The 14,267-nt window shown below is 34.8% G+C and overlaps 2 protein-coding genes across 2 annotated transcripts; both read right to left on the bottom strand.

Moving 5' to 3' along the window:
• Positions 1-5: 5 nt before the first annotated feature.
• LOC306849429 (GTPase NRas) lies at positions 6-6,909 on the bottom strand. Its single transcript, XM_079384441.1, has 5 exons — positions 6,648-6,909; positions 3,969-4,100; positions 3,200-3,378; positions 2,157-2,313; positions 6-1,973 (listed from the first exon to the last, which is right to left on the bottom strand). The coding sequence occupies exons 2-5, from the start codon at positions 4,077-4,079 to the stop codon at positions 1,854-1,856; spliced, it is 567 nt and encodes a 188-aa protein (XP_079240567.1). The 5' UTR covers positions 4,080-4,100; positions 6,648-6,909; the 3' UTR covers positions 6-1,853.
• On the bottom strand, positions 6,648-13,732 carry asb13b (ankyrin repeat and SOCS box containing 13b). Its single transcript, XM_079384440.1, has 6 exons — positions 13,560-13,732; positions 12,011-12,210; positions 11,782-11,932; positions 8,997-9,131; positions 8,394-8,585; positions 6,648-8,005 (listed from the first exon to the last, which is right to left on the bottom strand). Exons 1-6 carry the CDS (start codon positions 13,609-13,611, stop codon positions 7,848-7,850), a joined length of 888 nt encoding a protein of 295 aa, XP_079240566.1. The 5' UTR covers positions 13,612-13,732; the 3' UTR covers positions 6,648-7,847.
• Between the last annotated feature and the right edge of the window lie 535 nt (positions 13,733-14,267).

Raw genomic sequence — 14,267 nt, 5'->3', positions numbered from 1 at the left:
TCAGTTTTCAATTAATTTACTGGTAAAACTTGTAATATGATAGGCACATTAAACATCCGATACACATTAATTACCCCCCCCCCCCCAAAAAAAGACGTGAAATGTTTGTTTTCACATGATTTTCTGATTAAAGAAAATCTGATACTAATAAATTGTGCTAAAACTGCAAAATACATCAGAAATCAAGTTTTCATATAGCTGAAAAAGAAAGGATTGTTAATGTATTGGCAAACTTAGTTTGTATTTTCTAGAAAACATCCTGCCTCTGTTAAAGCCAAGACAGAAGGCCAAATGCAAACACAGTATGATTAATGGGAACGTTTCAGATTTCACTGTTAATGAAATCAGGCACAGGTTCATATAAATAACATGATAGTCAACACCAATAATAGTTTAAACCTTCACTGGCTTTCAAGAAGAGAATTCAGGCATGAAAATAAACATTGCAGCAAACCTTACTATGGTCTGTTAAAATCCCAACTAAATGCATTTTTACAGTTTTCATTGGAAGATTTAAGACATTATTTGACATGGGCTAAAAGATGTCATGCTATACAGGACGCAGAAGGTGGCACACAGATTTGGCATATACACCAGCAGCACCATGATTCAAAAGGCCCTTTAAGGAAGATCCATTGCTTGAAATCTGATTGACTTTTCTGTATCTAAACCAAATCATTCTAATCAGTATGTATTATGTCAAAATATACAATTAACATCTGAGAGCAAAGAAGATAAAAGTAACTCTAGACTCCAGAGTGAATGGAACTACAGTATATGAGACAAAACGGTAAACGTAAATGCTAAACAAACTTTTTGACTACAACACAAAAGATAGTTAAAAGGGAAAGAAATAAACAGAAATAATCCCACACATTTCTGAAGAACTTCTGCGTTCACAGTATTCCTGAGCATTGAACCTGCGGATTAAGATTAAAGGGCATTTCATGTTCTCTCTTCTCAGATTCTACATTAATCCCAATTTGAATACCATTTAAAAACCCAATTCCTTCTCTTACCTATGAAATTCTTGTAATTAAAACGTTATTGGGTGAATCTAAAAAAGAAATGCTAAGAACAGGTCCAGGTTTCACCCTAAAAATCAAAAGAACAAATACAAAAATATATTTGGGGTAAACAATATTAATACTATTTATAGGACTATTATGAGTTTTTGCATTTTATTTGACAATTAAACACCGCTCCCCCCTAATTCTCATTACCGTAATGAGAAAAAAACTGAAGTACTTATACATCATAGTAGTACGTGTTAGACCGCCTTTAGGCCTATTAAAAGAAAGCATCATATTACAGTAAAATGTACTGCATCACCACAATGGGTATTCGCCAATTATTACGTATAAAACATTTGGATGCATTAAGATGAGAATTTCAGGGAGGGATGTCCATGAAAATGTTCAAATGTGAAAAAAGCTTCAAAACATAATTTCTTAATTATTTTTTTAATTTTGTGGTGAAACGTGGGCATTTGTTTTATCAGATGCACCCTTTTGCAATTTAGAATTTATTTTCATCAATGCCGATGTGCTGTGGTGTTCATAACAGCTCAGAAGTCAGGAAAGAAGAACTCAATGCCCGTTTACGTTTTCTTCCCAATAAACAGGGAAAACCCAAGTACTAAACGAGACAAACGAGCCTCTGTTGAAACACGTAAATGTCCAGTGGCCTCATTTTTCTATTACAGCAGGCCAACAGGAAAGATGACCAGTTGTGCATGAATCCCTTTCAGCCAGAAGAGGGCGAACTCTGCACCTACACACGGTCATGAGGCTTCCAGCTGCCTGGTCAACAAACTGCTAATAAAACAAAAAACAAAGGGGAAGGCAGTGCAGTCACATGACTTCACAGGACACGCCCAGACAGCCCTGCTTCCTGTCTTCTCTGCTGTTGAGCTTCTTCATGCGATAATGTCGGATCTCACGGACGAGTGTGTAAAAAGCATCCTCAACTCCCTGAAAAACAAAGAAAATAGACAAAGGATTTTTTTTAGCATTGAAGATTTATGCTTAGTTTGATATTACAGTAAAAGCAATCACCTGACAATGAACATTAGCAAACCTCACTAATACACAAACAGTCTGTTTCATGAAAAGCAGAGAAACAAAGCAGAGAAGTGCTGAACAGTCTTTGCCCACCTGTCTGGTCTTGGCAGAAGTTTCTACAAACTCAATGCCGTAGCTTCTGGCAAGTTCCTGAGCTTGCTTGGTGTCCACCGTTCTGGCCAAATCACACTTGTTCCCCACTAGGACCATGGGAACATCATCTGAGTCCTTCACGCGCTTGATCTGTTCTCTAAAAGCACATTACCATATTATAGACTTTGCAGAAAACATATTGCAAAACACGCCATTTTTATAATAAAAAATTATGACATGATATGTCTTGCACTTCATCAACTTGCGTTACCACTACTTAAAGGGGTCATGACATGAAAAATCTAATTTGCCTTCATCTTTGGCATATAAGAGGTCTTTGAACAATTAAAACATCCTGTTCATTTCATAGCTTAAAACGTCTTCCTCATTATTAACAACGCATTTATTTAATCAAGTTCCAAAAACAGCTCGTTCAGATCTGAGAGGGCATGATGACAGGGGGACAAACATTTGCATAAACAACGCCTTTCTTCTCACAATAGGCCCCACCCACTGGTGTACAGTCGCTTAAGGGCTGACACTTGATTATGCAACGCGACACTTGCATTTAACGTCGTGTTAAAAGCAAATAGCAATCACAATCACTGCTGCTATCTTGTCTACACTGTATATAGTATACAGACGCGTGTTTTGCTTCCGGACACACTCCAAGCGCTCGAGTCAAATGGACAAATGGAGTGAAAAACGTTCAGTTTGATGCATTTGGTTTAAATAGCTAAATATAAAAATCACAGTTTTATTTTGATTACATTGTCAAAGCACACATGCAATAGCGAGGGGGCATTGATACTGTTTCCTATGCAATGACGTTAACCAATCATAACAGTGGCTGATTACTGACAAGCCTTAAAAGACACGCCACTTAAAAGCAGGTTGTTTTAGACAGAGGGTCAGAATGAGAGTTGAAAATCACTTTTCCACATTTTTTTTTTTTTAAATAATAAAAAATCCATGTCATGACCTCTTTAAAATCCAGATGATTCACAAAATATAACTGAAACCCCTTTCATCAGCTTACAGACCTGTACAAATGCACATCGGCGAAGGATTTGAGGTTGTTTATGGCAAAGACACAGAGAAAACCCTCTCCTGTCCTCATGTACTGGTCCCTCATTGCGCTGTACTCTTCCTGACCAGCAGTGTCCAGGATGTCCAGCAGACACGTCTCACCGTCAATCACCACCTGCTTCCTGTAAGAGTCCTGAAGACACGGACACGATCAGCACTGTAAATCTGCATAAAGCCTGACAGTCTCATGATTACATGAAGCAACCTAAACAATAGACTAATGGACGTATATATCCTATTCTAATTAAATAATCAGCGCAGGTCATGACGATGTCAAATGATGATGGCCATGCATTAAATGTCAAATATGAAGAGTCCACTAACACTTTCACTTTCAAAAGTTTAGGGTTGTGCACTAAATTGATCAAAAGAGACAAATAATTCTATTTCAAATAAATGCTGTTCTTTAGTTGTTTTTTTATTATCACGGTCCACAAAAATACTATGCAGCACCACTCTTTACAACGTTGGTAATAATAAGAAATGTGCCAAATTAGCATATTAGAATGATTTCTGAAGGATCATGTGACACTTAAGACTGGAGTAATGATGCTGAAAATTCAGCTTTGCATCACAGGAATAAATTACATTTTAAAATATATTAAAACAGAAAATAGTTATTTTAAATGGTGACATTATTGAGCAATATTACTATTTTTACTGTGTCTTTCATCAAGTAAATGCAGCTTTGGTAGTGTAAGTAATTATGTACTTATTATGTACCTCAATAGTAGGGTCATATTCATCCACAAAGTGATTCTGAATGAGCTGGATGGTTAAAGCACTCTTCCCAACACCACCTGCTCCCACAACAACCAACTTATACTCCGTCATCTTACAGTCCTGAGAGACCACCTGTGAGAGAGAGACAGAGAGAATGCACAAGCATATATTATTAACACTGTAGTACTCACAAACAGATTGATATATAAATACTTCAAAACATCTGTGTAAATATCACAAATAAAACATTTTCTGTCTGTATACTGGTTTGTTACTGCTTTGTAAATGTAATCCTTTTTGCCTAAATCAAAAGAGAGAGAGAGAGAGAGAGAGAGAGAGAGAGAGAGGTTATCAGAGTAATAAAATACACTACCATTCAAAAGTTTGGGGTTGGTTTTTCAATTTGTCTATTGTAATCTGTTTTAAAATGTAATTTATTCCTGTGATGCAAAGCTGCATTTTCAGCATCATCATTCCAGGCTTCAGTGTCACACTATCTTTTAGAAATAAATATATATGATGAACTGCTAATATACTGATTTGCTGCTCAAAAAAAAAAGTTAAAACCAGTTGTGCAGCTTAATATTTTTGTGGAAAACGTGACATTTTTCAGGTATCTTTGATGAACAGCACGTATTTGACACAGAAATATTTTGTAACATTATAATTGGCACGCTCACTTTTGATCAATTTAATGCATTCTCACTGAAATAAGTAATATACTGTGTAATTGCACTGACCCTCAAAATGTTGAATGCTATAACAGTCAAAATTATGATTAGTTCAGTCGACTCATCTCTAAAAGTGCTAAGAAAAGTAACATGCTCCCATGCTCCACTTGATTTTTTTAAATTATATTTATCCTTTATTTTTCCAAGAATGTCCCATTGAGATAAAAAAACGCTTTTTCCAGGGAGTCCTGAAAAATAATACATATAAGGGAAAATTATATACAGCCAATTTGAGCCAAAGCAAAAAAGTAATCACGAATCAACAAATGAATTAAAACAGCAACATGGTTCATTCACGACTTGATGCAGGCTTCAGCAGTTGTCTGGGTGGCTGAGGAGAGTTTATAGACAGTGAATTAACAGCATATTGAATTATATAATGTTGTCTTATGTACCTTCTCATTTTTTTGACTCATACAGGAGGCTATTCAGCAATTTCTCCACTGACATCACGATAGTAATAACAGTTTCTGTAAGAAAGCATCCCCCTCTGCAAACATTACCCCTGCAATCTATTTATAGAATGGCTAAATGTCAAAGTCATTCTCAGAGTACAGCCAGGAAAAGACATTAACCTGAGAGAGAAGCAGAGGTCACTGACCCTGGAGCTGTTTTTACTTGCTCAACCTAAACCTGAGACAGGTTTCAGCTCATTTCAGCTTTTTTTTACTGTTATCAATTTAAGATAATATTACACATGCACATGCATCAAAACTGTAAGCTATGCATCTGAGCACATTGATCTAAAAAAAAAATAAAAACAAGTCCTCAAAGTTAATTTAGACGCTCTTCAACAACTTTCCCTTTTCCACTGTCGTCAGTGTGTGGCCAATTGGATAATGTTAACCAACAGCCAAACAGCACTCATATTCAGCCCGGATATAGAGTAAGACACACATCAAAGAAGTCAAATTGGCTGTGAACTATGGAAGCTTGTTTCTTCAATGGGACAAAAACACACAAAAAAATGGGGGACTAAAAAGGTAATTGTGACATTTTCTCTCACAATTCAGCTTTTTTTTCCCCCTCACAATTCAGAATTGCAAAATTTAGAGGCAGAATTTTAGAATTGTGAAATATAATTGAGAGAAGTTAACTAAATAGTTTATTTTAAAAAAGTCAATTGTAAGCCAAGCCGCAATTACCTTTTTTAATTCAGTGGCAGAAAAATAAACTCTGAATTGTGAGAAAAAGTCTGAATTGTCAAATATAAACTAGATAAAAATTACCTTTTTAATTTTAATGTCCTATGGTGGAAAAAGGCTTCCATAATGAACAGAAAACCACATTGACTTTAACAGGAAAACTCTAGAGCAACATATACTAAAACAAATAAGTTTTTGTAAACACACTGTAATTAAATGTCAAGATTCTAATTTTGGACAAATATCAATCTTTCTGAAAAGAATAGTTTCCTTTATTCTGTTATTTAGACAATGCATTTATCACATTGTATGCAATAAAAGTCAGTGGCTGCTTACATTTATTTGTATTGTACAGAAAGTCACACTTTAAACAACCATAAGGTTAGTAATTAAATGACAACTATCACACCATTGTGGTTGTACTCTATGTAAATATGCACTTTAAACTGGTTTGAACGTGTCATTACCTTGCTTGTGGCTTTTAAACTTTCACTGATTATCATGTATTGATATCCTGTTATATATATATATATATATATATATATATATAGATCAAATTAGGCCAAAACCCCTAAAGAAAACCAATAGGCTGATCAACAGTAACATTATACGTTATTAATCAGACAAAATATCATGAGAAATCCATTTAGACAGCTCACTGTGATTTGAGGCACAGCCTTTATAAGGAAATGAGCTGTTCAAACATATCCACAGTAGCAGTACACATGTAAATGAATGTAAAGAGCGGAGGAGGGTATAAAGGCGATAGAGAGCGTCTGTGAGGCGTGGAGAAGGAAACTCACCGCTTACTCTGCAGTTCTGCGACCTCTGGCTGATCTGATCAACAGGGCTTTTTACTGCTCTCTCGCCCAAAATAATGCCATGAGGAGCACTCTAAACGCCGCGTAACCCGTACGAACAGGATTAGTCAGGAGACTACAGATTCAGTTTGTAAAAACCGCAGTTTAATAAGTCTGTCCAAAGTTTTGAATAAGAGTTGACCAAGCAGCTTCCCCCAGAACTTCACGATTCACGGCGACTTCCGGCTTCAGAATTCCACAAATCATGTCAAAATAAAAGCCCCTCCGTTGTTGATGCAACACGGCCATGTCTGATGATGTAAAAAAACAAAACCGAGATAATAAAAGTGCAACAGTAGCGTTCCTGCTCGTAAAGGAATAAAATTGCAGCATATTTTTCTATTTAACATATTTTTACTTAACATGACTTGATACTTGCATCTGACTGGTAAAGAGAATTTAGCAAGTGCAGAGAAACAGCAAAATATATGATAAAACCTGAAAAACAAAAATCTACTGTGTCCTTGTAAGTAGTAAGTCTGGTCAATTCTCACCACGGGTCAAGTAAAACATAACATAATATTGTGTAATTAAGAAATTACAATTTCTGTTACAATTACGTCACAACAGAAGTAAAACCAAAACAACATTTTAAAACAATCTATATACAACGTTCATTTATGCAGAATTTGCACAATATATTAATGTATATTTTATATACATTTAAATGAGAACTAGCTATGATATACTCAATTTGCATAATTCATATAAAACTGAATTAAAATAATACTATTATGTACAAATCTAATAACTTAAATGAAATCATACAATGCAGATTATGAAAGCCAACTAGTATTATGGTTTGGATTAATTACTCTTTATCTTATTGTGCCTCATTGTAAGATGTGTCAGCAGCCCAAATGTGATGCAACACAGAAAATACAGTCAAAGGTGCTTCTTTCCAAGTCAAACTATTCTAGAAATTTTGGCTGTAAACTGCATCCATGTGTTGCACGAGCAAATGTCCATGTGTTCTGTTGGTTCGCTGCTGTGACAACAGGAAAATATCAAACATACGTGACAAATACTGAGTGCAGCTGTTACAGTAGCTGCGCTTCACAATAAGGAATCTCCCTTTTTCTTAAACACAGTCAGTGGCTTGGCCATTATTCATAACCTGGACAGAGGCAGCAGAGCAGATCGTCAGGACTGGAAGAGCTCCAGGGGAGGAGCTGGTAAATAAGACAGGAAACAGATTATTCGGTTCGGGAGGCCCAGTTGAGTTAACGCCCCCAGTGCCCGTTTTCCGAGGGCATTTCTGAAAGCAATTCTGCATAACTGCTGAAGACTGAGAGGTGTGGCTGAAAGATGTCAAACAAGAAGTTGTCATTGGGACCACATAAATTAATTTACTGCTTTAGCCAAAATAATAAAAACATATTTCATTGATGCAATTCACTGACTTTAAATGAGTCATATTATTTTTTACTTTGACTTTTTAATTTTGCATTTGTTCTCTAACCCTTAAAATAAAACAGGCCATTTCTTGATGCTGTGCTTCCTTTCTTTTTAGTGGTTTAGTTTCAGTAAATGGTCTGTTTGGACACTATGTTTAACATTCACAGTCAAACTTTTTATCTCAGAGAAACAAGGAAATTTGATATCTCATGATGATATGACCCCTCTACAAAAAACCTCTTCAATCATTATGCCAGATACAAAACTTATAAACGAAGCACTTCAACTTACATTCATAAAACTCTAGGCAGAGTGCAGGTGCTGAGCCGGCTCTGGTGTACTGAATGGGCTTTTTTCCGAGGTTGTCTCTCGCAAAAACATTTCCCCCAAATTCTACCAAAAGCTCAATTAGTTCCAGATTTTTCACTTTGGCAGCATGATGCAGTGCAGTCTCATGAAGTTTAGCGGCATTTACATTTGCACCTAAAAGCAGGATCAAATACATAAAAGAATACACATACATCATTGGAAGCATAATTTACTATGTGGTACAATGAGAGAACAAAAGATTTGATTTATCTTCATTTTAAGTTAGTGAGCTTACTATTTTGTTCACATTAGTTAACTATTTTAGTAGCATGAACTAACAATGAACAATACTGCAGCATTTATTTATCTTTATTATTTAATAATCTTATTTCAACATTTACTATTACTATTCTACTACATGTTACCATTAGTTAATGCACTGTGAGCTAACATGAACAATTGTATTAACAAAGACTAATAAATGCTGTAAAAAATATATTGCTCATTGTAAATCAAGTTAGCTAATGCATTAACCAAATTTCAAATAAAAATAAAACACATAGAAACGTAAATGCAGAAACTGACCTGCATTGAGCAGAACTTTGACGCAGTCGAGATGTTGTCTTGCACACGCCACATGCAGAGGAGTGCCAAAGTGACAGTCATGAGCTTCCATGAACGCACCTTCATCAATCATGAGCTGAACACATTTAGAGTTACCTGGCAGACAAAACATATTTGAGATTTTCCTCTCATCAAATATTGATATATGTGGTTACCTGTGATTAATTTTAAAATGTAATCAGTGTATGATTAATATAATTCATATTTTTTATATTATATAATTAAATATTAATATAATAATATAATGTTAATACTACTACTAGTACTAATAATAATCAGTTCTACAATTAATTGGTGGCACTAATAAATATACATTAACAACTCTAGGTTACATTTTAGATATAACATAAAAAGCAAAAATATAAAAAGCTTTTAATATAAAAGCAAAATACCGATGTGAACAATTTAAACAATTTTCGTCCAATATCAAATCTTCCATTTTTGGCTAAAATTTTAGAGGGTATTGTTGCTTCTCAATTACACAATCTGTTAACAACCTTTTTGAGCCATACCAGTCTGGGTTTCGGAAACTGCACAGTACTTGGACAGCCTTGGTCAAAGTTACTAATGACTTGTTATTAGCAGCTGACGCTGGATCAGTGACTATCCTTATCCTTCTGGACCTAAGTGCTGCTTTTGATACCGTCGACCACACGGTATTACTTAGTCGAATTGAATCGGTCTTTGGGGCGACGGAGACTGCTCTGGATTGGTTTAGATCCTATTTAATTGATCGTAGTCATTATGTTTTTATGGATGGTCACAAATCAGAGGTCGGTCCTATTAGTTCTGGTGTCCCTCAGGGCTCATTACTTGGCCCCTTGCTTTTTAGCATTTATATTTTTCCTCTTGGACAATTGTTAAGATCTCTCAAACTTAACTACCATTTTTATGCTGACGATACGCAGATTTACATCCACTCTAATCCGGGACAAGATGTGAATATTTCCCATCTCTCATACTGTCTCTCTGAGATTAAGTTGTGGATGTCTGAAAATGTTTTGTGTTCGAATAGTTCCAAAACAGAAGTTATGCTTCTCGGCTCTCCCCATAAATTGCGTAACGCAGGATGTTTAGCTTTGTCTGTTGATGATGTTGCTCTAGAGTTACAAAGTAAATAAAAAAATCTGGGCGTTATTTTTGATTCCAGCTCATCATTTGAGCCTTTTGTGCTGAACACTGTTAAGACTTCGTACTTTCATCTAAGAAATATTGCACGGATACGATCTGTGCTGTCTTTCTCTATTGCTGAAAGGTTAATCAATTATTTTGTCTTTTCTCGTCTAGACTACTCTAATGCCCTTCTTATTGGAGTCTCAAAATCTTGTATTAACAGACTTCAACATCTACAAAATTCAGCAACCAGAATTCTGTCTGGGGCTAGGGTTGTTGATCATATAACTCTTGTTTTGGAATTATTGTAGTGGCTGTGGCTCCCGGTTAGATTCCGTATTGATTTTAAAGTTCTCATGTTAACATACAAGGCACTGCACGGTCTGGTCCTCAGTATTTGGCTGAGCTTTTAATTCCGTATACACCTAGTGGCAATTTGCGATCTTCTCAGAGCGGTCTTTTAGTTTTTCCTAAAACACGGCTGCGTTCTGGGGATGATCAGGCATTTTCATCTTACGCCCCCAAATTGTGGAATTCTCTCCCGGCTGACATTAGGGAAGCAAACTCGTTGGGCATTTTTAAGTCTCGTCTTAAAACGTTTTATTTTCGTCTTGCTTTTAACTGATTGTTATTTTGTATTCTTGTATTACCTTGGATTGTTGTGTTTGCTTGTGTTGTAAAGCGCTTCGAGAAAGTACTCTTTTAAAGGCGCTATACTAAATAAAATGTATTATTATTATTATTAACATTATATATTATTATTAATTAATTAATACATTGTTATTTCTTTTAATTATTATTATTTTCTTATTTCTTTTAACCTGTTTACAGCTGTAATAAACATACATAAATTACCCTAGGTTAAATTGTATACATAATACTATATTGTATAATAATTATATATTAATATATTATATTTCTTTTATCAGTTGACACCTGTAAGAAAAAACCCTATATATATATATATGTGTGTATGTATGTATGTATGTATGTATGTGTATATATATATATATATATATATATATATATATATATATATATATATATATATATACACACACATACACATATACAATACTATATTTTATATAATAATTGTTATATATAAATTAGATAATTATTTATTTTAATCAGTTGACAGCCCTTATGAACATACCCCAATAACATAGCCCTAATTTTAGATCTAATATTATATTGATATAACAGGAAAATAAATATAAAATAAAAATAACAAAATAATTACAATAAAAAGTATTATTATTATTATTTCTTTTATCAGCTGATGGCCCTAATAGACAAACATAAATTACCCTAGATTATTTTAGATACACTACTACTAATTATAATAATAATTCCTGGGTTAGTAAACATTCTTTAAAAATTAACTTGGGTTATAGCTTATATATAATATTATATATTAATATAATAATAATAATAATATCAACAACAAAATAAATTATTGTTTATTTTTAATGAGTTGATAGCCCTAATAAACAAACATAAATGACTCTAGATTAAATGTTATATATACTATTATATATTAATAAAATAATGATAATTTCTTCAATCACCTGACAGCCTTAATAAATATACGTAATCGACCCTGTGTTACATCAAGCATCAGTTCACTTACCTCCCATGCAGGCCTCATGAAGGGGTGAGAAGGTGAAGAGGGGAGGATTCACCGTGGCTCCATGTTCTAACAGCAACTTCACACACTCCAGGCTACCAGCAGCACAGGCGTCACACAACGGAGTGCTGCTGTCAATGTTACGAGCATCAACCTGTTAACAATGACACTAATATAAACAACCGATGTGCTGACAGATTCATGAGGCCTGCAGTATGGAGAACATTCTTACATGAGCTCCAGCATCCAGGAGCAGCTTCACACACTGTGTCTGGCCCTGAATACAGGCCTCATGCAGCGGTGTAATTGAGTCCACAGCCACAATGTTGACAGATGCTCCGTTCTCAATCAGTTTTTGGAGCTGCACGGCTCTGCCCTGAGCCGCGGCCTCATGCACCGCCGAACGATCGGTCCAGAACCCCAGACCATGAGCTGCAGGTAGAATGAGGAGATTATGTTTATGGTACATATAAATGATTTTCAAATCATTCATCGGTAACGTAAAGGTCAATCTAGACACCAAATGGAATTATGGCTCTACAAGACGTCCCATTTTGGTATCTGCATCAACTTAAATTTATTTTTACATTTATTACATATTACATATATTTACATATTTACTTGCTTATTAAATGCAAGTAAATTACTTTAACGTTTCAAATAACCTTTGTGAAAATAAATTGTCAAAATAAAATAAAGTTCCATCATCATTCAGTGTAAAAGAGAGATTTATGTAAAAATGAAACAACATACTTATTCTGATCTGTACTTATTAAAATATATAAAAGAAAAAAAGTGATCATATTTGATTGACTAAAATAACGATGTCAAGTGGGTAAAATCTAGTGGTATGAAGGATAGTAGCAAAGATTAATAAAGAAAATTACAGTAATGAGTTTTAGGAGTTGCACTGTGATCTAATAATTATTGTTGTAAATATGGCTAACAAGATTTTAATGTTATATGAACTACTGTTACACTGAATGGCATTTTAGTGGATGTCCTCAGTAAATCATGGTAAATAGTCATTATTTTTGGCACATAAAAAACAATAAATCAAATTAAACAGATTATAATGTACAAGAAACTTTTATTGTTTTTATAAAAGTATTATGCTACTATCATAGTAATACCATAGTATTTTTGGAAGTACCGTGTAAATACAAAATAATTAATTGAAAATCAAACTAAGCCATTATCAATTCATGCACTGGAATTTTAATTTATATATAGTTTTAAACATTTCAGCACAGTCACACAAAGAAATTTCATTCAGCTCAACACGAGACAATTTATTTGGATATTCTTCTGTTAAAGTCTTGCTGTTGTTCTCCATTTGAAGATGTGAGGTCAAACTACAGCATTGTGGGAAATTAAGTTTAGGACATGTAACCATTTCAAACACTCCTGATGATCAGTGTTTTATAATAAGGACAGTAACAGGGTCATGGTGTCTAAATGATTTACTCATTTAATTGCGCAGTAAAGGAAGGACCCGAGCAGGACAGTGAAACTGACTCATCATCTGTTGACTCAGGTCACACTGATCCAGGGCTTTAGAAACCTGCTAATTGTCATTGGTGACTGATTCAAGGCCAAACGGCATGTGATCACACTACAGTTCTTTCAGCAATATTTGTCATCGAGTCTTGATCTAGGCAACTATATGAAAGCGTGTCATACAGTCACAGTGAAGTGTGTCCTGCAGAGTCAAAGGATTACCTGGTTACTTGCAATCTAACAAGTCTCGTATAACAGGTCGCATCCGCAGCTTAACTTACCAATGTCACCAAAAAGCGAAGGCCTTGTGCGCGTTATTTCAAATTCCATCATTTACTCCTATTTATAAGAGAATAAACGAAGAATATGTGCGTCACATATCTAAACGGCATGAGGGTCAGCCATAGTTTACAAACACTCGCCTTGATTTCAGTTCTATGGCGAACGATGCTGTGGTTGGAGAGAGATGAAGGGGATATCATGCAGGGGGCGCATTGTGGCTCAAAAAGACGAATTCTCGTTAGGCCGGATTCAAATCTGAGGGTGTTTTTTTCGTCTTATTGGATATATTTGTCTATTAAAATCGTGATGGTTTAAAAAGGTTCATTTGAAACACTGGTATCTGACATAAATGTGAAGCCGCACCAGCAGCCTCATTGGCGAATAAGCGGTTGTGATTGGTCCATTCTCATCAGCGCTGAGAAAAGTAATTTGTATCACGTGACGACGCGCTTTTACTTCGGCCCTAATCTAAATTATAATTTATATATATATAAATATATATATTATATTTATATCTGAATGATATCATTCTTAAAATGTAACAGCAACTGAATCAGAAAAAAATTATTATTTATAAAAAATAGCATATTTATATCTGACCAATCAGAGAAAACGGCCGAGCCGACAAGCTCCGCCCATTTTGGGATTACTCCGCTTTATCACGCGCAGCTCAAGTTTGAAATATCGCTTCAGTCAAAGAGGAGCAA

This window comes from Barbus barbus, assembly GCF_936440315.1.
Source record: "Barbus barbus genome assembly, chromosome: 29".
Classification (NCBI taxonomy): Eukaryota; Metazoa; Chordata; class Actinopteri; order Cypriniformes; family Cyprinidae; genus Barbus; species Barbus barbus.
The sequence above is the reverse complement of the archived record's forward strand: the minus strand, read 5'-3'. Positions and strand labels throughout refer to the sequence as shown.